This window comes from Penicillium lagena (assembly GCF_028827675.1).
Source record: "Penicillium lagena strain IBT 129212 chromosome Unknown utg000001l_segment0_segment0, whole genome shotgun sequence".
Taxonomy (NCBI): Eukaryota; Fungi; Ascomycota; class Eurotiomycetes; order Eurotiales; family Aspergillaceae; genus Penicillium; species Penicillium lagena.
This window is the reverse complement of record NW_026623222.1, coordinates 2,458,194-2,482,615: the sequence shown is the minus strand read 5'-3', so window position 1 is coordinate 2,482,615 and position 24,422 is coordinate 2,458,194. Positions and strand designations below refer to the sequence as shown.

At 49.5% G+C, this 24,422-nt stretch overlaps 14 protein-coding genes across 14 annotated transcripts; 9 read left to right on the top strand and 5 right to left on the bottom strand.

Annotated features, from left to right (window-relative positions):
• Positions 1–63: 63 nt before the first annotated feature.
• Positions 64–2,165, top strand: N7510_001070 (NAD-dependent malic enzyme; the record flags this gene model as incomplete). The annotated part of the gene is made up of 8 exons (XM_056972997.1): positions 64–123; positions 199–420; positions 471–674; positions 725–853; positions 907–1,040; positions 1,093–1,359; positions 1,407–1,774; positions 1,867–2,165. 8 exons carry the CDS (start codon positions 64–66, stop codon positions 2,163–2,165), a joined length of 1,683 nt encoding a protein of 560 aa, XP_056838114.1.
• Positions 2,166–2,616: 451 nt separating this feature from the next.
• On the top strand, positions 2,617–4,053 carry N7510_001069 (uncharacterized protein; the record flags this gene model as incomplete). Its single annotated transcript, XM_056972996.1, has 4 exons — positions 2,617–2,694; positions 2,760–2,901; positions 2,964–3,349; positions 3,400–4,053. The coding sequence occupies 4 exons, from the start codon at positions 2,617–2,619 to the stop codon at positions 4,051–4,053; spliced, it is 1,260 nt and encodes a 419-aa protein (XP_056838113.1).
• A 1,413-nt stretch (positions 4,054–5,466) lies between these two features.
• Positions 5,467–6,692, bottom strand: N7510_001068 (uncharacterized protein; the record flags this gene model as incomplete). Its single annotated transcript, XM_056972995.1, has 2 exons — positions 5,467–6,133; positions 6,190–6,692. The coding sequence occupies 2 exons, from the start codon at positions 6,690–6,692 to the stop codon at positions 5,467–5,469; spliced, it is 1,170 nt and encodes a 389-aa protein (XP_056838112.1).
• A 60-nt stretch (positions 6,693–6,752) lies between these two features.
• Positions 6,753–7,107, bottom strand: N7510_001067 (transcription factor domain-containing protein; the record flags this gene model as incomplete). Its single annotated transcript, XM_056972994.1, is given in 2 exon segments — positions 6,753–6,969; positions 6,989–7,107. 2 exon segments carry the CDS (start codon positions 7,105–7,107, stop codon positions 6,753–6,755), a joined length of 336 nt encoding a protein of 111 aa, XP_056838111.1.
• Positions 7,108–9,293: 2,186 nt separating this feature from the next.
• N7510_001066 (uncharacterized protein) lies at positions 9,294–9,746 on the bottom strand (the record flags this gene model as incomplete). The annotated part of the gene is made up of 2 exons (XM_056972993.1): positions 9,294–9,552; positions 9,610–9,746. 2 exons carry the CDS (start codon positions 9,744–9,746, stop codon positions 9,294–9,296), a joined length of 396 nt encoding a protein of 131 aa, XP_056838110.1.
• Positions 9,747–10,112: 366 nt separating this feature from the next.
• Positions 10,113–10,922, bottom strand: N7510_001065 (putative extracellular soluble lytic transglycosylase; the record flags this gene model as incomplete). Its single annotated transcript, XM_056972992.1, has 2 exons — positions 10,113–10,719; positions 10,780–10,922. 2 exons carry the CDS (start codon positions 10,920–10,922, stop codon positions 10,113–10,115), a joined length of 750 nt encoding a protein of 249 aa, XP_056838109.1.
• A 2,755-nt stretch (positions 10,923–13,677) lies between these two features.
• On the top strand, positions 13,678–14,469 carry N7510_001064 (putative allergen; the record flags this gene model as incomplete). The annotated part of the gene is made up of 1 exon (XM_056972991.1): positions 13,678–14,469. One exon carries the CDS (start codon positions 13,678–13,680, stop codon positions 14,467–14,469), a length of 792 nt encoding a protein of 263 aa, XP_056838108.1.
• A 503-nt stretch (positions 14,470–14,972) lies between these two features.
• Positions 14,973–16,398, bottom strand: N7510_001063 (putative cytochrome P450; the record flags this gene model as incomplete). The annotated part of the gene is made up of 2 exons (XM_056972990.1): positions 14,973–16,240; positions 16,290–16,398. The coding sequence occupies 2 exons, from the start codon at positions 16,396–16,398 to the stop codon at positions 14,973–14,975; spliced, it is 1,377 nt and encodes a 458-aa protein (XP_056838107.1).
• A 659-nt stretch (positions 16,399–17,057) lies between these two features.
• On the top strand, positions 17,058–17,650 carry N7510_001062 (uncharacterized protein; the record flags this gene model as incomplete). The annotated part of the gene is made up of 2 exons (XM_056972989.1): positions 17,058–17,218; positions 17,314–17,650. The coding sequence occupies 2 exons, from the start codon at positions 17,058–17,060 to the stop codon at positions 17,648–17,650; spliced, it is 498 nt and encodes a 165-aa protein (XP_056838106.1).
• A 169-nt stretch (positions 17,651–17,819) lies between these two features.
• On the top strand, positions 17,820–18,218 carry N7510_001061 (uncharacterized protein; the record flags this gene model as incomplete). The annotated part of the gene is made up of 1 exon (XM_056972988.1): positions 17,820–18,218. One exon carries the CDS (start codon positions 17,820–17,822, stop codon positions 18,216–18,218), a length of 399 nt encoding a protein of 132 aa, XP_056838105.1.
• A 699-nt stretch (positions 18,219–18,917) lies between these two features.
• On the top strand, positions 18,918–19,859 carry N7510_001060 (MFS transporter; the record flags this gene model as incomplete). Its single annotated transcript, XM_056972987.1, has 2 exons — positions 18,918–19,297; positions 19,358–19,859. The coding sequence occupies 2 exons, from the start codon at positions 18,918–18,920 to the stop codon at positions 19,857–19,859; spliced, it is 882 nt and encodes a 293-aa protein (XP_056838104.1).
• Positions 19,860–19,912: 53 nt separating this feature from the next.
• Positions 19,913–20,486, top strand: N7510_001059 (Major facilitator superfamily domain general substrate transporter; the record flags this gene model as incomplete). The annotated part of the gene is made up of 2 exons (XM_056972986.1): positions 19,913–20,047; positions 20,097–20,486. The coding sequence occupies 2 exons, from the start codon at positions 19,913–19,915 to the stop codon at positions 20,484–20,486; spliced, it is 525 nt and encodes a 174-aa protein (XP_056838103.1).
• A 381-nt stretch (positions 20,487–20,867) lies between these two features.
• Positions 20,868–21,941, top strand: N7510_001058 (uncharacterized protein; the record flags this gene model as incomplete). The annotated part of the gene is made up of 1 exon (XM_056972985.1): positions 20,868–21,941. The coding sequence occupies one exon, from the start codon at positions 20,868–20,870 to the stop codon at positions 21,939–21,941; it is 1,074 nt and encodes a 357-aa protein (XP_056838102.1).
• Positions 21,942–22,372: 431 nt separating this feature from the next.
• On the top strand, positions 22,373–24,207 carry N7510_001057 (uncharacterized protein; the record flags this gene model as incomplete). The annotated part of the gene is made up of 10 exons (XM_056972984.1): positions 22,373–22,494; positions 22,553–22,566; positions 22,622–22,694; positions 22,746–23,077; positions 23,137–23,280; positions 23,338–23,552; positions 23,609–23,806; positions 23,870–23,897; positions 23,952–24,067; positions 24,124–24,207. 10 exons carry the CDS (start codon positions 22,373–22,375, stop codon positions 24,205–24,207), a joined length of 1,326 nt encoding a protein of 441 aa, XP_056838101.1.
• Positions 24,208–24,422: the final 215 nt, after the last annotated feature.

Below are 24,422 nucleotides of genomic sequence, written 5' to 3'. Positions count from 1 at the left end.
TCCTCCCTCTTTGCTTTTTCTCGGATTGGTTTTGGTAAAGTGTGTCCCCTTGGTTTTCTGCCCATGGCGAAATTCAGCCACTTGCCTCGGGCGGCATCAGGGCCGTTGAGATGCCCCTACAAGGTGAGATGTCTCTCTTTCACTGAGCGTGCGGGGGACAGTGTGTGAGCAAGCAGCTATATACTAAGATTCTCTTAGGGCTCTGCGCTCCTCGCAAACGCTCAGTTCAACAAAGGTTCTGCCTTTCCCACTAAAGAGCGTGATGCATTTAAGCTACACGGCCTACTCCCGCCAAATATCCAGACCCTGGATGAGCAGGTTCGGCGCGCATACGAGCAATACAGCAGTCGGCCCGACGAATTATCAAAAAATACGTTCATGGCGAGCATGAAGACCCAGAATGAAGTACTTTTCTACAAGGTGAGCTTGTCTCGTCTTTTTCAGATACATATGATTAAATGGTAGTTTAGCTTCTGCAAACCCATCTCAAAGAGATGTTCAGTGTGATCTATACACCGACTGAAGGTGACGCTATTCAAAATTACTCGCGATTGTTTCGAAAGCCGGAGGGATGCTTTTTGAACATCAAGGATCAGGATCGAATCGAGGAAAGTTTGGCCCAATTCGAGAGGACGGAGGATGTTGACTATATTGTGGTCAGCGATGGAGAAGAGGTAATTGATGAATCTGAAGGTAGATGGAGCATGCTCACTATCAATTGCAGATCCTGGGCATTGGAGATCAGGGTGTCGGTGCCATTCTGATCTCGGTCGCCAAGCTAGTGCTTACAACCATCTGCGCTGGAGTTCATCCTTCACGACAGCTTCCAGTGGTGCTGGATTGCGGAACAGATGTGAGATACATCCCACAATACTATTATTAACAACTCAGCTGATGATATCATAGAACGCGGAGCTTCTGAATGACGACTTATACCTGGGACTCCGTCACCGCAGGGTCCGCGGGCCGGAGTACGACGACTTCGTGGAAAAATTTGTAAAGGCTGCCCGACAGCGCTTTCCTAAGGCGCTGATTCATTTGTACGTCGAATACCTCGTCGACCTCGCTTAAGAATATGTCTAATGATATCAGCGAGGATTTTGGGCTGGATAACGCAAAGAGAATCCTTGACAAATTCCATTCACGGATTCCCTGCTTCAACGATGACATTCAGGGCACCGGATGTGTCACGCTTGCAGCCATGATGGCAGGATTATACGTAAGCAAGGTCAAAATGGAAGATGTCCGCGTCGTGATCTTTGGTGCCGGCACAGCGGGAACTGGAATCGCGGACCAAATTGCCGACGCCATTGCAACAGAAACTCACAAGTCTAAGACGGATGCTTTCAACCAGATATGGTACGCAATTTTTCGAGCATTTGGTGACTGGCACTGACCATATTTAGGTGCATCGATAAACCTGGACTGCTCGTTAAATCGCTTGGAGAAAAGCTAACCCCAGCCCAACAGCCATTTGCACGCGAGGACCGCGAGTGGCCTGAAGGCCAAGGGCTTGATCTTCTGTCAGTGGTGAAGCATGTCAAGCCCCATGTGCTGATTGGAACTTCCACGAAGCCGAAAGCATTCACACAGGACGTCGTCCAAGAAATGGCTAAGCATGTAGAACGTCCAATTGTGTTTCCACTGAGCAATCCAACACGACTACATGAGGCAAAACCCGAAGACATCTACGAGTGGACCGAAGGTCGAGCTCTGGTCGCCACAGGCAGTCCATTCCCTCCGGTGGAATACCAGGGCGTCAAACACGAGATCGGTAAGGGCCCTCATCCTTTTAGAGAACACTTTATAATTCGATTATTCCTTTTCTTGCGATAGCGGAGTGCAACAACTCCACTTGCTTTCCAGGAATTGGTCTTGGAGCTGTTTTGTCACGGTGCCGCATATTATCCAAAAAGATGCTTGTGGCCGCTGTGAAGGCACTGAAGGAAAAGTCACCCGCTCTTCAAGACCCCAATCGACCGTTGTTGCCCGACGTTGAGGATGTGCGCGAGATCAGTGTCGACATCGCCGCGGCTGTGATCAAGTGCGCCGTGGATGAGGGTCTTGCCCAGGAGGATGGAATTCCAACAAATGAGGCAGATTTGAAGGAATGGATCCGGGTACAAATGTGGGATGCTGCCTATCGGCCTCTGGTTAATGTATAAGAATCGGTCGCGGTGGTTGGTATTTGTGAAGTCGGAGTGCTTCAGCAGCAACGTATGGAGGAATTTACATTTGATAATGTAGTCAGATTTCCTGTCCTAAACAGCTGTCAATTCCTTTCTGCTAGTTAGTCCAAGCACATCTCAGGCCTATCTATTATTGTCTGATCGGACACGGTCTCTCATCGGCCTTTAACATCGGAGTCTCCAAAATCCGATGCCCCGCGTCGATCGGATGATCCCTACTTGCATCGTGCCAATCACGTCTGTGCTACTTGTACAATGTGTTGTGCAAAAAGTGGGTCACGGACTAATCGGCATTCGGACAACAGCGAGTGCGAGAAATGCACGAGGCTGCTGCCTCTCGTCCCTACAGAGAATTTAAGTATAAGAAGAGGATGGTCTTCCACGATGGATCCGGATGATTCATCCGAAGACACAGGCTTAAAACACGATGATCAAGCCAACTATTGAAGCAGTGGTTCACAACCCTTCAGTAGTCCTCTACGGGGTGCTGGGACTAATCATTCTAGTATGTGAAGCCTTTTCTAGGTTCATATGGACCTATAATTAGCTAAGTTGGATTTAAAATATCAGAAATTTTTGTTCCAAGGAATCACAAATCCTCTTGCGAGTATACCGGGTCCCGAGATCTCGAAGTGGACAGACGCGGTCTATTGGTATTACTGGCTCCGCGGCGAGATCCTGCCCTATATCCATTCGCTTCACTTGCAGTATGGTGGGTGCTTATAGAATTTGAACTTGGGGAAATATTTCGCTCATATTTCCTGTCTTCTTTAGGGCCTATCGTTCGAATCAACACATTCCAGGTCGACATCAACGATTATCATAACGCGAAAGAAATCCACAAAACCAACACTCCGTTTGTGAAAGGAGACCTGTATCGCCGGTTCATTGCGAACAACATCGAGAACATCTTCTCCACCGCCAATCAGCAATTCCATGCTAGTCGTCGTCGACTGCTAGCAACGGCCATGTCGGACTCGTCGCTAACGCGCCATGAACCCTTGGTCCATATGCGAGCCAGCATGGCTGTTGATGGAATCATGAGAGAACTCAAGACACGGGGCGTGTCCGATGTTTTCAAGTGGTGGTTATTCCTTGCGACTGATGTCATCGGCGAGCTGAGCTTTGGGGAGTCGTTCCAAATGCTAGAGGCGGGTGAGGTAGGGAAGCAAAAGAAGTTTAACTGCACCAGCTACTAACAGGTCCTTAGAAAAACCAATATTCTATGGATCTAGAACAGATCTCGGCCATCCAGCCCTTCCGAGTGGTCTTCCCTAATCTGATCAAGATGGGACGCTATCTGCCTATCCCGTTTTTCAACAAAGTTGCTGCATCCGGAAAGAGACTCGCTATGTATCCTAGGAAATGCATTGAGCGATATAAAAAGATTCTCGCGGAGCACCCGGAAAACGCAAAGCTTACTCTGTTTACGAAGGTGTTTGACACTGAAAAGAGTTGTATGACCGAGACAGATATCCAGAACGAAGCTCAGGGTTACATTATCGCTGGTAGTGATACTACCGCAGTTTCCCTCACGTATCTCACTTACGCCGTCTGTCGTGATACCCGCATCCGGGACAAACTCGTAGCTGAGTTGGAGAAACTCCCAAAAGAGTATACGGACAAGGACCTCCGAAATCTTCCATATCTCAACCATGTGATTGACGAAACGCTGCGTTTATACTCTGCTGCTCCTGGTGCATTGCCAAGAATTGTCCCACCAGAAGGTGCTCAATTCAATGGATACTATATCAAGGGTGGATTGACGGTGTCGACCAGTGCTTACTGTCTTCATCGTGTTTCTGGGGTTTACCCTGATCCAGAAAGGCAGGCCGCTTTCTTCCTCTCAAATCTACTATTCTAAGTTACTAATTGAAAAAAAAATGCAGCTTTACACCTGAAAGATGGGAAAATACTACAAAAGCAATGAAGGAATCGTGGATGCCATTCGGGGGTGGATCACGCAGTAAGCCATCCATGCTGCCCGAGAAAGAGCCTATCAGATTGGTAACATTCATGTCAGTTTGTATCGGCATGCACCTTGCTCGAATGGAATTACGCCTGGCCACGACCCTCTTTTTCCGTGCCTTCCCTCAGGCCTACATTTCCACAAAAGAAGGAATGACGGAAGATGACATGCACATCAAAGCAGCCTTCTTGATGGGCCCGCAAGGCCACCGTTGCCTTATTGAGGCATGATTCTAGTTCTTTGTACTTAATAAACCGTACTGCGATTTCTGAGAAATTTTAGCAATGAAACAGTCCATCAAACTGTTTACAATTCTCCCGGGAGATGACATAATTGCTTCCTCTTGTCCTTGATAATCCAATTCATGCGGACGACAGAAAAGGTGGAGACGACCTTCGTTCCCAATTCCGGGGACCAACAGCCACCCCGAATCAAGAGTTCCAGGCAAACCCCACGCCGATACCTGACTCAATCTCGCCGCTGATTCTGATCGCACACCTCGCTTACAGCTCTCTCTCGCCGGCTAGGCCATCCAGTCTGCCGATCTCCAAGTCCACCACCATAAATTCGGCGGCGACGACGAAGATAACGATCATCAGGCTAGACTAGATGAGTGCTGGAGTCTGTCTTTCTTTTGTGCTTCTCTTCTGTAGCGATCGTAATTGCACTTATCTTGAGAAACATATCATTCTTGTAGGCTTAGAAACTTGACTATCTCACTGCTCTTTTTCTCTGATACATCTGAAAGCTGAGGCTCATACCCAAAAGTGGCCAGCCCTGAAGCGACAAGTGATGCTGCAAACCTGAAAGAGGCCAACACCAATGGATTATCCAGCAATGATCTGTGCAGCAATGATCTGTGCAGCAGTATACTGAATGCTACGGTCCTCTGACAAAGGTCAATACTGCCGAGTTCCGTCTCCCTCCCTTTGAGGGGAGAGTTCCAACCCGATCTTTACCGTCCTGTTGAGAACCGGAAGTTCGCTAAGAGGTGTCAAAATGATGCATTTACTAAGGTGCTTTGGGGTGGCTCACTCGCTTGTGGATTACGTTAGGGTGAAGTCACCTAGCCCGGCCCATATCAAGGGGCCCTCCCTCGACTTTCTCTTGTTCTTTCGCTCTTTATTTCCTTCTTTGCTCCCTACCCAAATTTCCCTCGAGACCCTAGACAATGAAAATTTGGGAGAATGCTGAGCCAAGATTTTGCTTTCGCAACTAGAATGAATACATAGTCAGCGGTGGAGATCTCAGATGCAAATTTAACACTGCATTATGCTACAAATATCTGAAATTTGATATGAGTAAATGTTAAATAAAGATCCAATCCATCCCCCATCCATGAATATCGCCGATCCACGGGCCAGAATATCCTCTTTGATCGTGTCGAGCCCACAAATCCGTAAGCACATTCAATGCATTTTTCACATTCTGACAACGCCAAATAGTCCAAAGGTGCTCAAACACTTGAATAATTGCCACCCTTTGGGATTCCTGCCGCGCTTCCGCTCCAATAACAAATGCAGGCCATACCAAGCACTTAAAATGAGCATCCTCATGACAGAGAGATCGGATATGTAAAATGATTGAATCAATTGAAACCGCGATGGGTATTCCAACAGAATTCCTTTCACATAGCTCATGCATAACCTGATACATGTAAATAGCAACGGCTTCCTTATACGCACTTGCAAAATGATATCTGGGCTTCATGAGACTAGGGCTTTCACTTGCAATTGCCCATTTCATCGGCGAAAAATCCTCGAAGGTAGACAAAAGGTGTGTTTTGAAACCAGAAGTTACTGGCTGGGATCCTGTAATGTTGTTGAGAAGGGAAATGACGTAGAGAAGCTCTGCTGGGCATCCGGCCCATGATTGGCCATCGGAGAGTTTCATGATTTGAATTGTAGGGGTCGTAGAAAACAAGGGATGATAAGATTGTTTGGTTCTCACAAAAGTCGTGCCTAGAACTTGAAAACTGTGATAGTTAGGACAAGGCAGCAAAGCAGGGTTTTTGAAAAAAGAGACGCATACGTTGCATACGTCATTTCAAAATGCTCATAAAGGCTTAGAGAACCGAAGCCCTGCATTTTCGTATTCTGTTTTTTTGAAGAGCAGTTCCTTTTCTGCACAACTCCCTTCAGTGCATCCAAGTGATATCTCCATGAATCTATTCCAGATTCCATCAAGTCCTGCCACACTAATAACAGGATTGAAGCAATTGTGCCATCGAAATTGCAAAAGTCAGAATTTAGTAATTCTTTTTGCATATGTCTCAAAGCATGTTGCTTATGCATCAAAGCGTCGTATATGGCAGATGGTTGTTCCGACGTGGTCGTCGCGCGTTCTAGAACAGTACCATTTTCGATGTATAGTAGCTGCTGAAATTTGATGTAACGGCCATCAATTTTTCGCTGGGCTTGGTGCAAGGCTGCGATCGATAAGATCGTATGAAGGAGCGCCGAGCTTGATGGAATAAGCCGCATAAATTCCCTGAAAGAGTTGGCTGAATTGGAGTCGTAGAGGACGCTCTCCATGGAGCAATGTTGATCAACTGAAGTTCAAGTCAGCAATTCCTATGAGAGATCCTCACTATTTCACGTACAATATTTAATATAACGCCGATCTGTTGGGGATAAGTCTTGAAGAACCGGGTCTAAAAGCAACATTGCAATCGGAGCAGTTGCTCCATCAGTAATTGGTAAAGACTTTCCCGTCAGCTTGCCTCGACTAGCCACGCCATTGGTCCATCTCAAGGGCTTTACTTCGCTGTATCCTTGGCAATATTCACCCGAGAAGGAACACTTATGGCATCTGGGAAGTCGTCGATCACATTTCACGCGGCGGCGGCGACACGTCCAACATGAAGTAGATGACGGGGCTGCGCTGATTTCTTTCATAGATTTCAATTTCCAAAAAAAACTTTGTCACGAAAGCCAGGAAAGTACTCATGGGAGGGAGAAATTCTTGTCGAAATTCTAGTCTTAAAGATTCTTTAACTTAGAGAAACGACGCTTCGGAAAGCCAAATCCCCTATTCTCTTTTAGGAAGCCAAGAAGCGGTCGGCCATCGCCAAGAACGATGATTGGTGTATATTATATTCCAGTGACGACCTTGCCCACTCACTCTGGAATGACAAATCGGGAATCATTCCTTGAAGATTGGCCTGATGCATATACGTTATGAAGATCGGACTCTGTTCGCCGACCTTGGCTGCCCTTGAAAGACTAGCGCGATTACCCTCAATTATGTAGCTCTTCCCCCTTTGATATACTTGCTGATTAATAGTCCCAGGGTATGATGGTATGTGGTTTGCGTGACACGTTCGTGGCGAGATTTATAGATGTAGCATTCTCGACCCCCTATCGTGAACAATCACAGCCATGGGTACAATACAATTGAGATTGGAGTCCCCATCACAGCATGATATATACTTCAACTTGATAGGAGACAGTTATCCTCGACCTATCCCTGCAACAGTAGTGCTCACAAGTCACACTGAGACAGAATTGGCTGGCCTGAGTCGGCTCCGAATCTGTCTTGTTCGTGTGTTGTCGAGCACAGATCGAGAAGACATACATGGCAGTGTCAGTTTCCTGAGTCGGTTAAACCGCTGGCTCTCGGCAAGTTCAAAATCAAGTGTCCCCAACACTACGCGAATCTGCTCAATTATTGAAGAATTGACGCTGCATGTGCCCCTTCTCGGCGGTGATAGCCAAATCGGTTACTCTCTAGAGGGAGGAAAAATCTACAAGATTCCCTTCTATATGCCCATCTCAGCCAACATACCTGGCACGTCAGCCACGAACTTGGGGCACATATCATATTTCCTCGTCGCTTCTATGAGCACAGCGAATGGGACAATCTCTAGTACGAGTCAGGAGATCACCTTTTCCCGTCGAATCATACCCGAGCGCCATTCAATTCAGCACACTCGCACGTATCCAAAGTCATCTCTAGTCACCAAGATTATTCTTACACAGGATATCGCTTCTATTACGAGGTTAAACATTTCTCTCAACGTGAAAGTGTTCGTCCGACCGCCTACGCCTGCCGTTCGCTCTACCGAATACACGTGTATGGCAGTCCGCGGAATTCGATGGCGCGTAGAAGAAGTTACCAAACTCTTCAATCGGCCCGAATGTCAAGACAGAAGCTCTCCGGAATATCACCCAGTCGAAGACCGATCGTCCGTACGTGAAATATCCAACGGATTCCAAAAAGGGTACTGGACAATACAACAAAACCTCACCACAACGGAACATTTGCCACGGCATATGGATTCCTCTATTGAAATTCCGCTTGAGATAGCGTTCTTTAGGGCCATAGCTCCAACATCTGAAGTTGATTTGGGCTGCTACAATTCTTTCTTCAACCCAGCGGATTCATTACCAACTACTCTCCAAGAATGCTTTTTTCTACGACACAAGAACAGATGATGCTCACTGTTGAACATCGACTGAAACTCGATATCTTGACAACTGAGGATACATTCAGCGTCTACAATCATTACTTGGTAGACCGTAAACCGCCACGGACTGCATTAAATGCATCTTTTCCTCTTCAAATTATTGACAAAGCCGATGGCGACATAGACGAGGTGTTAAGTCAAAGCAATCCACCGCGCTATGAAGAAGTCCCTGTGTCACCTCCCAACTATGAGCACTATCTGTAACAACTGCATGAAATTGACTCTCTTTGTGACTCCTGTAATGCGTAAGACCGGCTCTATTAAATAAGTATGTGAGGTCTTGTGTCAGTAGCGAAGCTAAATTGGTGATGTAGGCTCCCTCGAGGCTCCTCAAACATGCCGATAAATGGCTTGAAATTGGCTTCATTCGGTTTGATAATCCTTAATGTTATTAGCCAGGTGTCTCAGATGCTTCTAATATACTAATCTTTTCTGGAACTTGAATCTGATATTGACTCACTCCTTATCACCTATAGTTGTTCGACTCTGAAAGTGACAATAAATCAGTTCTTATTGGGACATAAGCACCATAACAAGACCCCTGGTGGATAGTCCCCGGGTTCTGAGCAACCCCGGCGCACACAATCTCTTCGCCTGCCCAGAAAGCTAGCGATGCCACAATGTGTTCCTCGATGTGTCAAACCGAGAGCCCAGAAATATCGATTCACTAAGCTGAGCTGTAAGGTATCTTCGATGGTTTCCAAGTTCCCAGAGATAATATGATGAGTCCCAGATGGCAAGCAGCCTGAAAGGGACTTCGTTTTAACACTATCACTCTTGCTGTCCACTTCATTGTGCTGTTCGATTCTAGCTGCCTTGCTAGAATGATTTTGAGGAGCCCATTTTTCAGTCGGCGTTTCGTATACTCCAAATCGTCGTCCTCGTCTTCCACTTTCTCTCCCGGGACACCTTCGACATGTTCATGGCTGGGCACGTGTCATCAGTGGGATAGTAGTCTGGCTGGTCACACTCAATTCACAAACCTGTGTGGTATCACAGGAACGGCAAGAAGAGGCACTAAAAGCGACGCCTTCTGGCTGAGGAGGCATTCGTGGAGCTTTTCGAGAGGAGCAGTAGTCTCCTTGCGATCTAGAGAAATGGTCTGCCAATTCTGGTCCATCTTGGGATCCTGTCCGGAGCCTGTGCGTCTTGGGCAATCTCGCTGCTCTGGAGTGAATGGGAAGCGGGAAAGGGAGATGAGCAGTCGACGTCAAAAGTACGCACAGTCCATTCGTACTTTACCCACCAAAAACTAGTATTCCAAGGCTGCTCACTTCTTTCTTTCTCATGAACACCAGGAGAAGTATGTGTGGTGCCAAAAGGTATTTGATGGTCTAGGGCACCTCGGCGTGGGGTTGGCTTAATCCCTCAAATATTCGACCAGGCTCAGTTTGACTAACAAGAGTGGCCAAACGGTGGAGTTATCATGAGTGTCATAAAATTCTGTTTATAAATAGAATCATCCATCTTTTGTACTGTTCAATATCTAACAGAGGCTTCCATCACTGCAGGACTGATCACACTTGTAAGTGCCGATCCAATCATCAGACCCGTACACATCCAATCCCATCAACCACCCATTCAGAACCTGATGCAAGTAATCCAGGTTCTGGGGCTCACCATTGGCCTGGCCTTCTGACGAGCAAGGGTAATCTTGAGTAAGACCCTTGTTGCCATTCAGCCCACTGCCCGCCGTGAACCAGCCATTATACGCGCCAAAGGCCTGAATGGCATTCCCGCCAGCCGCGTTGATCTGCGATCTAAGATAATTTGTACCCGCATCCACGTTATCCTGAGTCGAGTTGGTGCATATGTGGTTGGGATAGTTGGCGCAAGAGACCTGCATGAGACCTGGAGTCGGCCCACCAGCATGCGCGTTGCATGAAGATTCCTGCATCGCGATCACGGCCAAGATGACAGGGTCAACACTGTACTTGAGTCCTGCGCTCTGGAAGAACTTATCATATTGTGCACACCGCGCTCCAGTACCATTATAGAAATCCTGGAGCGAGATATGATAGATGTCTTCCAGAGTCATGAAGGGAGGGTTCCAGCCATCGCCCTTGATTCCAGTATTCAGCCAATCCTCGGATCTGGAGACTCAATTAGCGTTTGAATTTTAGGTTATTTGCTTTAAAACATGTTGCTCATACCCATTGGGACCGGTGCTTTCCGTCACGTCGGTGGTTGCGCCTTGGGCTTTGGGGTTTATGCCTACACCAGGGTTGGCAGATTGGGCACTGGATGTGGCTGCAAGGGCCACGGCAACGATAATACCAACTTTGAAGACGACCATTTCGGAAGTTAGTGGGGAATTATTTCTGATGCAGAAATGTGATTTGAACTTACAGGCCGGGGCATGGTGAGCCTTTAAATCCACTCACATGGTCAATCTTGCTAGTCCAAAATGAAAAAGTAAGCTAATAGCCCAACCTCATTGTTTTTCAGACGAATTTCTACATCTAGTAACTGCTGTCATGCAAAAAGGCGTGAGGGGCGAAGAACGTGAAGAACCATTTTCTCGATTAGGAAGCATTTTAACTAGGGCTTTCCCCGCAAGGTACGACGATCTTGTTACAGCCAGAGTCCCTGTTACAGCAGTACCATCCCAAGAAATTTTCATTGGCCCAGTTATTCATGGGGTTGTTTATATTGCAACCATGACCGGGGAGCAGCTCCAGTAGATGATGGTTGAAGGCCACTGATTGGCGATTTGATGCAAGGCGAAGCTACTAGTGTTTGGGCTAAAAGTTAAAGGCGCAATGTCTGTCGATCAAATCTCTCGGTCTACAACAGTAACGAAGCGGCGAGTCTAGAGGCAAGATGCTCCTAAGAGATTATTTTTGCCGAATAATTCATCCAGGATTACGGAACTGATGCATTTTTTCTTCTTGGCGGGTGGCAAGGGTCAGTCACTGTCCACACAACGACGTCAGGAACAAGGAATAGTGACAAATATGACAAGACAAATAACCAATACTGATATCCTTTATATTCCAACTTTCTATAATATCAAACCTCGTTTTAGTAGTGGCATCAACTCATAGAGCCGTCAGACGGAGAGGTGGTGTACAGTCTAGCGAAAAAGAGCGGAAAATAAATTTGCGCTGCTGTTGTTTCGAATAGGGAATGAAAGTCACTCGCTTCCAAACGTGCTAAGCTGAGACGCAGAGTGTATCAGCAATTGAGAATCAAAAACGTCGGACTGGGCACCAAGGTTTGCTGTGTATAGCAGCACGTTTGTTGAAAGTGGGTATCTACATTGGAAAGGAAATCGCGCTACATGAAGATTATTTCGTTTTGAATGTTTAATGATTCAAAATCTTCATTCTGATAATTCCTCTTGTGTTTTCTTGTCAACAATAGCAGAAAAAATATTGTATGAATATCATTTATCAATGTCGACTGGGATTTCAAGTACAGCTCATATGTGCGAGGTCCAATTATAGTGATGCCTCAGCGCAAAAGATGGGCAAACTTGGCTCCCACCACAGGTTTTGATTTCTATAATACTTCCATCTCAGTTCTCCTGGCGCCTAGACTACAGTCGCCAACGCCTCGGTGGGACCATGCGGAGGCCAAGTCTACGAGTCACCCCCACCGAGGGAGACCAAGACCATTGACAAGATAAGGGCTGTCGGGGAGCTTCTAATAAATCGACAAGACCGCTAATAATGTGTGCGACACACAGAGGCTCACACCAGCCCACCACCGGGCGGACTACCTATCTTGGTATCCACGGCCTTTGTCTAGAACTTTGTAGCAAGCTAGCGATACTTTATTCTTCGTTCCGAACTGTTTCTATTTGTAAGTGTCGCCAAGCGCTAGGGCCACGACACGGGTCCAGGCACAATCAAACCGTCCATGGGTCCTTTGTCTTTACTGATTCGTCGAGAGGCGACCTTGCCCTGCCAAGAATCGGAATTGTATTCTGATTGGTGGCTATTGACGACACTTACCCACTTTTCTTTACTACAAGGCCAATAGCATTGCTTTTTCCCCAACTGGTCCTGGACCGCCTCTAGGTCAACCATGGAACGGCAGCCAATTTCACCCCCTTTTGTGTGTTTTTTTTGTGTGTGAGTTTGCTTTGTGTGTGAACTCCAGTCAAAGAACATTGAGTGCCGGGGAGCACAGTCCGGGCATAAATAGTCAAGACTCAGCTGCTCGGTGGCCATGAACGCAGGGAAAAACTGATTTTAAAAAAAAAAGAAGAAGACAAAGACTGATTATATCGCCAGCCCCATCGCAGCCAAGCACGACCCCACTGCTGTGTCTGCTTTGATCAAAATTTGAGTTCCGGTCAACCTCCGTGGCCATCAAAGGACCGCATTGTAAACGGTCACTTGTGGTTTCTTTCAGCCCAGCCATCGACCGCGCCTCTAACGTCACAAAGCCCCAGTTCGGCTGCCAACCGTCGAGTCCTGCCGAACTGAAATGCTTTCAAGTGGGATCTTGGGTCCATCCTGTGCCTCTGGACCGCCGCCGGGCCCACATGATGACAGGGCGGCGCTGCCAATGATGAACTGCCCATCTAGAATTGCATTTTGCTCACCCAGGGCCAATCACGCCTCTCACCGTTGTAATTCTCGCGCCAATCCTTGGGACAACTGCCTCCCCTTATGAAGCCTCCAATGGCACATCTACAGCCACGCCTCCAACCGCGGTGTCGGCCCTTCTGGACCCAAGGGCGTCCCCTTCTACTTTCTGGCGCCGACGGTGCTGTCCCTCTCTATCCGCCGCTCTTGACCCAAGGATGGAATGTCCAGGCACCAGGCACCGTGGAAAGCGACTGGGTCATATCCTCGTGTCTTCGTCAGCGAGGCAATGGTGGTGGGCCGGCAGATTCTGTTCTCTCCGTCCAAAAGGTATTTATTTCTTCGATTGGTCTGCCTTTGGTTTCTCTTGTTCAACCACACTCTCTTTGACAACAAGTCAGTCACTCTTTACACTCATTTTTTCAATTCCTTCAAGACACTCTTTCTTTTAGGGCTTCACCCATCCACTCTCTCTTCTATTACACACTCACTTTCGGGTCAATCCTTTCCAAAATGCAATTCTCCAAGTCTCTTCTGCTGCTGGCAGCCATCACCACCGGCACCCTCGCTGCTCCTAAGGGCTTCGAGCGCCGCCAGGCCAGCGCTACTGCCTCTGCCACGCCATCTTCCTCATCTTCTGCTGCTGGTGGCTCGTGGTCCTCGACCCCCTCGAGTGGCCAGTACTCAACTTCGGGCTTCGGCGGCCAGACTAGCTCTTCCGGCAGTGGCGTGAGCTACGCCGGTAACGTCGGCAACCCCTACGGCAGCAATATCATCCAGGTGTCCGAGTCGGACGCCAGCCAGTACCAGTACGTTGCTCAGTTCAACGGCCCTAGCTCTGGCACCTGGACCGTCGCCATCTGGAACAAGATCGGCCCCGACGGCCAGATGGACGGCTGGTTCGGCAATGCCGTGCAGACCTTTACCATTTCCTCTGGCGAGACCACGTACGTTGCCTTCGATTCCGACTCCCAGGGTGGCTGGGCTGCCGCCTCCGGCTCTTCCATCCCCACTGACTCCAATGGTGGCTACGCCTCCACCTGGGGTGAGTTCGACTTCGGCTCTACTGGCAACAGCGGCTGGTCTGGCTTCGACGTCTCTGCCATCGCTGCCCAGAATGCCGGCCTCGAGGTTCAGGGCATGCAGATCTGCGACATCCTCTCCAACACCTGCTCCTCCATGACTGAGAACGCTGCCTCCGTCGACAACGCCTACACTACTGCCCAGACTGATGTCGGTGGCATCGGTGGCAACATCTCTGGCGGCGCTGTCCGTCTCGCCGTCACCCTCGACTACAGCGGCTAAGCGGTTTTCTTTCCCTTTAACATGAAAAAAGATTGTACTGTGGATGTTTGACCCCAGCTGGTATGGATTTTGTTTCGATTTGAATATATATCCTTGAGACTAGGCTGGTCCTTTCGCGGGTCGATTCTCATTTCTTGCCTTTGGATCTTTATATATACCAATGTCGTTCGCTTTTTAAAGAGAATATATCCTCTTTTTTCTTGGGAGTATTGTCTCAAAATTGATACAGGCTACTTAAATAGACTTGCAATATCCAAACTTTCAAATATGGCGCTTCATGACCGCATCGCATACGCAATCATTACGATAAGAGGCAATGCACTTCAAGTAGTTCCAAGGTTAATTCCATTGGCCTGAACCTGAGACGATCATGAAGTAAGCCGACTAATGTTTCCATTCCAGGAGATATCTCGACATTTATCATAATGCTCAATTGCCAGATTCATCAATGACAGTTTCGTATTTGCTGATGGAAAAATGAAGATTTATTGCGAAGGGGCATATTACTTCTGCCGGGGGCTGACCAGACCATATAAATCCAGAGGCTTGATGCTGAACGCACCGTTGGAGTGCAAATCATATTTCGGATCTGCCAGCTCGAACGAGACCTCCTTAAGAATACTGGCAAGGGTGAAGAACGACCACCGCCACGCCCAGAGCTTGCCGATGCACTCGCGCTTGCCGTTACCGAAGCCCTTCTTTGCTCCGGCGGGGAGCTTGTCCCACTTCTCGCCGAGGACACGCTCAGGCTTGAACGCTTCGGGGTCTTCAAAAACGGCTGGGTCGCGGTTCACAGAATTGAGGACGGCAATCATAGCCTGGTCGTGGGGTATCTGGTACTCACCACCCGCGAGGAGTATGGGGCTCTTGTCCTTTGAGGGAATAGGCTCGATGTTGAAGCCGGGTGCTGTAGCAGAGAGACGGATCGACTCGCGCAGGATGGCTTCGACGTAGTTTAGCTTCTCGAGGTGAGCCAGGTCGATCTTGTTGTTCGGTCCAACCACCGAATCGATCTCCTCGCAGGCCTTGGTAACGCAGGACGGGTTCTGCATGAGGTAGTACAGAGCGTAGGATACGAGGTTCGGTGCCGTCGCAGCGCCGATGAAAACGGTAACAATCTCATCGATCACCTGTGAGTCCTCAAGTTTCTTTCCGCTCTCGGGATCCGTGCCATTTATTAGTGAACCCAGCAAGTACTTGCTAGTAATCTCCGGGTTTTTTTTCCCGGTCTTCACAACCTCGGCCGCGAAACCGCGCATGATCTTTGTGTCCTTCTCAAAGCGGCGCTGGTACACCAGCCAGTTTAAAAGTTTGGGTCGAGTAGGCCGCTTCATCGCCTCCATGGTGGCACCGTCCATGGCCTTGAGCAGGGGAGGTTCCTGACCTTCCAAGACATTGATTCGCTGGCCGAAGAAACACTGCATGCAGGACGCCATGAGCATCCGGTCCAAGTCGTTTGTGAGCAAAACCTTCTTCTTGTTTCCCGAGGACCACTTTTTCGTCAAGTCCGAAATCACATCTGCCATATCGTTGAACAGACCGTCGGTCGCGGACTGCGTGAGGTGCGGCATCATGATCCGGTGTGCGATGCCCCAGCTCTTTTCATCATCGTATGCGGTGAACAGACTGTCGTGTACGGAGTATCGGATTTCCACCACGGGTCCGGTCACGCACTTGCGGAATCGCTTCTGGTCGCAGATCTCTTCAAGAAGGGCCACGCTACCGACAAAGACGATTTGCGTGCCCAGGGCGTTGATTTTGAAGATAGGGCCTGTCCGATTAATCGATTGAGCCAAAGATGGTACGAAATTGCCACTTACCATATTGCTTGGCCAACTTGTTTAGCGAATTCCATGTTTCATTGGGGTTGACATCGAACACATTGCCCAGAAGCGGGACACCAGGCGGCTGTGGGATTTCACTGGGCATAATGTGGATATGGGAGACTTTTTTGCTCTAGAATACAGACTGGGGGAGCAAAGACAACCCAATCGATGTAGTAAACTGCAAGTAGCCAGGGAGGAAAGGGGGCGGGCAGGCCAGCTTAAAGCGCCGGCAGCTTTTCACCGATCTTCAGCTGGCAGGCTGACCCGATCGGCCACAGATCGTGACAGCCTCGTTGATTGGGGGACGAGCGGATCTGGCGCTCGGCTGGGCTCCATCGTTCATCGACAGGTTCGGCCTAGCTAAAGAGATCGGCGCGATTGTGGTGTAATAGCGCAGACTGGCGGGCGCTGATCTAGCCGGGATTGGCAGACCATCAGACTATCCGAGGGCCCATCTGCAGCCATCTGGAGACACTACGGGCTGTAGTACAACCACTGAGACAATAGGGTTCCTCACAATTGTCAGCCGTCAGATTCTGCAGAGCTAGGCCTCGGGTTGCACGAGGGATAGCTCTCCACGGCTCAAACGAGTCCTGACCGCTCACATTCACACCACGTTGGCCCGATGGGGGTAATTCGATTTATCAGCATCAACCCGTCAAGGCGTGTGTGGGCTGTCGACTATGAGCTCGGACTCGGTGGGTCCGGTGGTTGCTAGGAAACTGACATCATGGTGATATGTGCCGGCGGAGGCGAATCATAATGTCCATTCGTAGCTCATCTTATGCCGCCTGCAAGGATTTCATCGTCATGGCGCAGCCATACCCATACCCACCTATCCCCGCCGATTGTGTGGACCGACAAGGGACGCTGCCGGTGGGTTCTAGCCACTCGCCGCGGGAGTCGAGTCTGGTGTCAAGTCGGTTTATAAAAGTAGCGTATGTAGCAAAATAAATCAGTGCTCACTCTCCGTCCTGATCTGCAGAAGCGACCTCCGACGAGTGATGCGCCATAGAAGAGGCGGCCGCCAGAGCTCTGCAAGAGGGCTTTGTGACGCTGAGCAATCAACGCCTGCATCGCACGCACCACCGCTCGCCGACGCCGTGTCCCTTTATGTTCAAGACGACCAAGACGACTGGCAACAAACTCTGGGTGTCGATTTCCGGATTCATGATCGTCTTATTCAGAATCGCAAGGATATCGAAGCGTCGTGGTTGGAGGGATATGTGCCCTCGTTTGGCTTCCTGCGACTGGGATATGATGTCGCCGTGCATTATTCCACCAAGACAGTGGTGAGGAGCGGCAATCCCGTTCGCAAGGAGTTGCTGTGCTCACACACGGATTCATTGATGTGAAGACGCCCCAAGAGAAGACAGTGCACAAGGTTTCAGGATGGGAAGCCCGGTTGAAGTCCATCTTGTGCAGGTCCGCATCGATGAATGTGAAAGACGTGGTGAAGATGAAATCCACCGAGAACTCGCCCCTAGGTAAAAGCGTGTGGCTCGTCGAGGAGCCGAAAGAGGTATGACTATCGAGCATGACACCTCGGTCGTCACCAGCGACCGGCTGCCCAAAGGGTCGAATCCCCCAGGGGCAGCGAGATTTGTCGGCTGGGGTGACTATCGCGACGGCCTGGAAGGTCATTTTGCTTTCGCCATGGCCCTCAATGCTGTCAGCGAACAGCCCCAGGAGGAGAATCGACGAGACCCATTTGGCACTTTGCAGAAGGCCTTTGTTGAAAGGACCGAGTATCTATGGGATCGCAAAGCGCGTACCCAGTCCTTCGCCCTTCTCTGGCGGGCCATGTTCGACGACACCGACATGGAAGGCCTGTCGGGCTCGGTGCTCTGTATGGGCCAACCCACGGATTCCACTTGTCGTGCGGTCGTCTTCAAACATTTTGAGACGCCGATCTGTCCATAGCACTTCTGGGTGGCGGACGTGGCGTCAGCTCGGGGGGGTTAGTCCCTGGTCGTGTATTAAGGGAGGTTTTCTGCTCCCGCCAGACATCCGGCGGAATGCTGAGATCGGGTGTGAGACCGATGCATCGTCACCGGTCCCATCAGAGGGCCAAATGTGGGACATAGAGTATGTCCAATTAATACAAATTTTATCCGCCTAGCATCTGAGCAGCCGGGCGGTATATATATAGCGAAAACTGCATAACGTTGCTACTTTTCTAATTAGGCCGTATCCATATCTTCAATAAAGATGTCGCCCTGTTCTTCTGAACTCACTCTCTGACTGTTTATATCATTGAAGCCATGATCGGCGGGTTTAATAATGTCTCCTCCTATCATCAACGGATTGTATAGGAAGGCGACGTTTCGTACATCGTGAATCCGTTCTTTATCTTGGACACATAATTTTGGGTAGCAGGGACGGTCGTTAAACCCCGAGGTCGTAAATCTAAGAATGCCCAACAATTTAAGGGCGGAACTAACTACTGTAATCATCGGCTAGTCAAAATTAGGAAATGCCGTGAGGGCCCGAACTTTGACAATAATAACTCTTGTGAAGTCGTCGTCGTCGTCTCCACCGGTAGATAAGTAAGCTTTTGCTCTAGTTTCATTTAAATCCCGCGTTCCTTTCCCTTCATTCTCCCCATCATTATTGCCCACCATGACCGAGCACAATATGGTCGCCAAAATCCTAGGCGAATTGGGCCTGGTCACCATGTGGCAGTCGTCGCGCGACATCAAGCTGCTGTGTGCCCAGCGTTTCGTGCGCATGTTTGCCTACTTCGGCTCCACGCTGATTCTAGTTTCATATTTGTCGGCCATGGGCAATTCGGACGACCGCATCGGCCTCTTCATGACGCTGACCCTGGCCGGTGATGTCGTGATCAGTTTTTTCCTCACCCTCTGTGCCGATGCCATGGGTCGCCGCGCGGTTTTGTCGCTCGGCTCCATCCTCATGGCCGGCAGCGGGGTTGTTTTTGCACGATTCAATAATTACTGGGTACTGTTGGCGGCCGCGGTCCTTGGTGTGATCAGTCCCAGGTATGTATTGTCATTGACTATTTTTTCCTTGGTGGTTGACTAATGGCTGATGCCTGGCAGTGGAGGTGAAATTGGCCCCTTCCGCGCCATCGAGGAGTCCACGCTGGCGCATCTCACGCCGGAGGAGCATCTGAGCGATGTTTTCGCCTGGTACTCCCTCATCGGCACCGCAGGCTCGGCCTTGGGCAGTTTGATCTGCGGATGGATCCTGACTTCGCTTCAGTCGATCCACGGTTGGGAATTTATTCCTGCGTGTCGCGCCTTCTTTCTGGTCTACGCGGGCATCGGCGTGGTCAAGCTCCTTCTGACCCTGACCCTGAGTCACAAAGTGGAAGCAGCGCCGAAAGCAAAGAACCAAGAGGCGCAGGCCCAGACACCAGACCAGGGACAGGAGAATTCGGAAACCCGACCGTTGCTGGCTGACCAGAGCCAGTCTGATCAAGCCCCACCGAAAAAGAAGAAGCTCTTCCAATCGATTGAGAAAGACCTCTTGTCGCTCGTGATCCGGCTGTTTATCCTGTTCGGGCTGGATGCCTTCGCGTCCGGTTTGGCAACGCAGTAAGTGGAAACACTACAATACGTTTTTCCTGCTTGCTAATAAGGGCTAGGTCCTGGATGACAAGCTTCTTCAAGCGCAAGTTCTCCCTGCCCGAGGGCGAGCTTGGAACCATCTTCTCCATCAGCAGTCTCATCTCGGCGGCGTCCATGCTGGTCGCATCTTCCATTGCCAAGCGCATCGGCAATGTCAAGGTACGATAGTTGACTGCCCTTAAAAACCTTTGATTCTAATTCACTACAGACCATGGTCTTTACGCACCTGCCATCGGCAGTCTGTCTATCTCTCATCTCGGTGATGCCCTCACTGCCGCTGGCACTGACCTTCCTGATTCTGCGAGCATGCTCACAAAGCATGGATGTGGCCCCGCGGTCCGCATTCCTGGCCGCCGCGCTGCCCGCGGACAAGCGCACGGCGATCATGGGCGCCGTGAATGTTGTCAAAACACTCAGTCAGACCATGGGGCCGTTGATCACGGGCGTTCTGGCACGCAACCAGCTCTTCGGTGTCTCGTTCATTATCGCGGGTTGTTTGAAGGTGATCTATGACCTGGGGATGCTCTTTAGCTTTGCGGGCAAAGAGGCCGCGAAGCGCAAGCCGACGGAGCAGGATGAGGAACAGGAAGGACGGTAGGACCCTGTTGGTTTTTGGGTCCAAAATAGAAACCGAAGGATTCGTTACCCTCTGACATTTTCCAATGGTTCGAGCCACCCACGTAAGCACGTTATGTTTGGGATAGTTAGGCAGACGCTTTTTAGAGTTTAGGGGCCAGTATGTATAAGCCAAACGAAGCTTTGTGGCCGCGCTGGGCGATGTTCTCCAGGCCATGGCTTCCACTCATGTCTTCATTCCCCTAGAGCGCATCTCGGAAGAGCCGGGGTCAATGGAGATGAACCCGGTGCCGCTCTGGACGAAGCAGCCGCGCTCCTCGTGGTGGAAATGCTCCCATGAGCGCTGCAACTCCCGACCCTGGTCGACCAGAGCGCTCTTCTGTCGAGCAGTGCTGCGACCGCTATGTGCTCTGGTGTTCTTTCTGTATGTTATTTCCCTTGTGAGAAGGTCAGAAAACTCATCTTCAGCAGCGGCCTCCTCAAGATCTTAGCCCTAAGTTGGCACGGCCTCGTCTTTCTCTTCCCCGTCCTCGACGCTCACCTGGAGCCCTTGTTTCTTTCGTACGACACATCCATATTCCCGCATTGGTCGACTCACGGCGTGATCCCTGTACCCTGTCACTCCCACAATGACTACTGGCGTCGCGTACCGCTACAATCCGCTCTCGCCGCTGGTTGTATCAGTGTCGAGACTGATGTCTGGCTGTCCGACGATGAACTATTGGTCGGCCATACCCAGTACACGCTCTCGTCAGAGCAGACTTTGCGCAAACTGTATCTCGAGCCACTAAGGCGGATGCTCTACAAACACAATGCGATGGCCGAAAATGTTACCCGGAGTACGAGTACCGATGACATCGCGGGTGTGTTTACAACGGATCCTGCCCAGACCCTCTTGCTTCTGGTCGATGTCAAAGACAATGGCGAGAAGACCTGGTCTCATCTGGTAAAGCAGCTAGAACCGTTGCGACAAGACGGGTTTCTTAGCTATGTAAATGGCTCAGACCTGATTCAGCGGCCTATCACTGTTGTCGTAACGGGCAACGCATCATTCAACCATGTTTTAGAGAACACTCCGAGAGATGTCTTCTATGATGCTCCCCTCGATGAGTTGAGCACTGCACTGGATTCTCCACCAGCTCAATCGAGTGCAGCTTCTCGCTCCAAAATCGCCCCCGGGGTTCCTTACACCCCTCTCAACAGTTACTACGCCTCAGCGGACTTCCGCGAAACAATAGGCTCCGTCGCGCTCAATCGTTTCTCACAAGGCCAGCTCGTGCGACTCCGCAGGCAGGTGAAGGCGGCGCACGACCTTGGACTGAAGGTACGGTACTGGGGCACGCCTAACTGGCCTCGTGGCCTGCGGAATCACGTTTGGCAAGTCCTTGTGCAGGAGGGCGTCGATGTGATTAGTACGGATGATCTCAAGGATGCTACCAGTCAGGATTGGAGGAAGCATCGTGGATGGTGGGGTTGAAATTTTTTTGAAATTTTTTTTTTCGCTTTTGGAATTTGAGCTTGGGGTCTGGCGCCGGCGCTTGTTATACATAGTTCCATGTCAAATCTCCTTTTCGACACCTACCTACACTTACACCACAGCAATAATTGATGGTAGATAGGAATAGATGTATATGAACAAATTCTCGTTCGGCACCGTCCGACAATGTCAAGTCCCCACGCGGCAGGTGGTAAAAAATCCGGGCCCCACCCAGCTCCCCGGAAGGCTTTCTTCAGAATTTTTCTTGGCTTAGCCGGGATGGCATTGTTGCATACATTTCTGCAGAAGCCTAGTCTCTGAAACATCGGTGCTATTGGCTAATGCTGGCATAATTCTATCACTTTATTCATTCGGGCTGCCATTCGCCAAAAATCCGGACTTAAAGAAGAACTGGAGAAAGTTTGCCCAGCATGAGTGACGAAGAATCAAATGGAGCCGAGGAATTCCTCAAAGAGGATGCGGACAGAAAGTACTTGGAGCCTTTTGGCAATGAGGAGACAGCAGAGGTCAAGTACCGGACTATGAAGTGGTGGTGAGTGGCCAGCTCCTGGTTGACCGAAATATTGTCAAGGCTAATCATGGATAATAAGGCACTGTGGAATGCGTGAGCTCTAAGAATCACCTGCCATTGAACCCCTGAATTCTAACAAAAATCACAGTCATGATCGCAGAGAATGTCTCGGTGGGAATCCTTTCTCTACCCTCTGCAGTGGCCACCCTTGGAATGGCTCCGTATGTATCTTTCTCCTCTTTGAAGGCACATTGATTAACATTTCAATACAGCGCTGCAATCATGATTTTGTTCATCTCAGCTCTTTCATGGTACACTGGCTATGCGATTGGCCAATTCAAACTCCGCCATCCCGAGATTCACAGCATGGGCGATGCTGGCGAGCTCTTGATGGGCCGTTTTGGCCGCGAATTGCTGGGTCTCGGCCAGCTACTGTTGCTGATCTTTCTCTGCGCAAGCAACATCTTGATGTTTAACATTTTGATGAATGTACTGACAAATCACGGCACCTGCACATTGGTCTTTGGTGTCGTTGGACTGGTCATTTGCTTCCTAGGCGCCTTGCCACGTACAATGGATAAAGTCTACTGGATGTCTGTTGTTTGTGAGTGCAGCCTTCAAAAGTCCTCATCTGATAATGCAGTCTGACTGACCTGCATTCAGCATTCTTGAGCGTTTTCGTTGCGACGGTGGTAACCATGATCGCTGCGGGTGTCGAGACAAAAGGTCATATTCCGCTCCAAGCCACAACGACAGTCGGCTTCCGTGAGGGCTTTCTGTCGGTGACCAACATCATTTTCGCTTACCGTAAGTTGAAATACTCTGTACTATTGCCAAGTGGACCAAGTTAATCTGATCTTCTAGTCGCCCATGTTGCGTACTTTGGCTTCATGTCCGAGACGGAAGACCCCCGCACCTTCAACAAGTCGCTTGCAATGCTTCAAATTGTCGACACAGTCCTGTACTTGATTAGCGCACTGATAATCTATCGCTACGTGGGACCCGATGTCCAGTCGCCTGCCATCTTATCTCTGAGTCCCTTGATGAGCAAGATCGCCTGGGGTCTAGCCATCCCGACGGTGAGTCCTTGACCAATAATCTGCATCTCCCCGGCCCATTAATTGAATAAGTACAGACCATCCTCTCCGGTGTCGTTTTGGGTCATGTCGCGTGTAAATACATCTACGTGCGCCTTTTCCGCGGCTCCGACAAAATGCACAGCCGAAGTTTCCTATCAATTGGGTCCTGGGTTGCGATTTGTCTCGCAGTCTGGGTCGTCTCTTGGGTCGTTGCGGAATCGATCCCTGTTTTTAATGACCTTCTGAGTCTCATTGTATGTCTCGAGATACGTTGTACCCCGACTTGAAACGCTGGCTAATGTAGAGATTACCCACAGAGTGCACTATTCGGAAGCTGGTTCAGCTGTATGTTCGAGACCCCTTTCGATGTATAAACTAATGCTGACTTGAACTGAATAGTCGGACTTCCTGCCATCTTTTGGTTACATATGAACCAAGGCCAATACTTTCGGAACATCAGGAAGACTATTTTGACGATATGGAATATTCTGATCTTAGCCATTGCCTGTGCTATTGTGAGTCTCTTATTGCTTGTCTATTTTCCACCCCAGTTCATGACTGACTTTTCTAGTGCGGATTGGGTCTATACGTGTCGGGAGTCGCGATTCACAACGACTCCGGTTCCCAGAGTTGGTCTTGTGCTAATGATGTGTAATGATTGGAAAGCATCACACCTTGCAGGAAGAGGGCTTGTAATTTTTTTAGATCGTTACCGGGATACAGCCAGCCCTCGATTCGTACTCAGGTAACATAAAAGATAGAACATAGAAGAGAGAACATAGAAGATAGACATAGAAGAGAGTCAACAACGGTACATTCAAATACAACGCTTACCATTGCTTGTCACTTGCTTCGTGCTGCTCTATACCG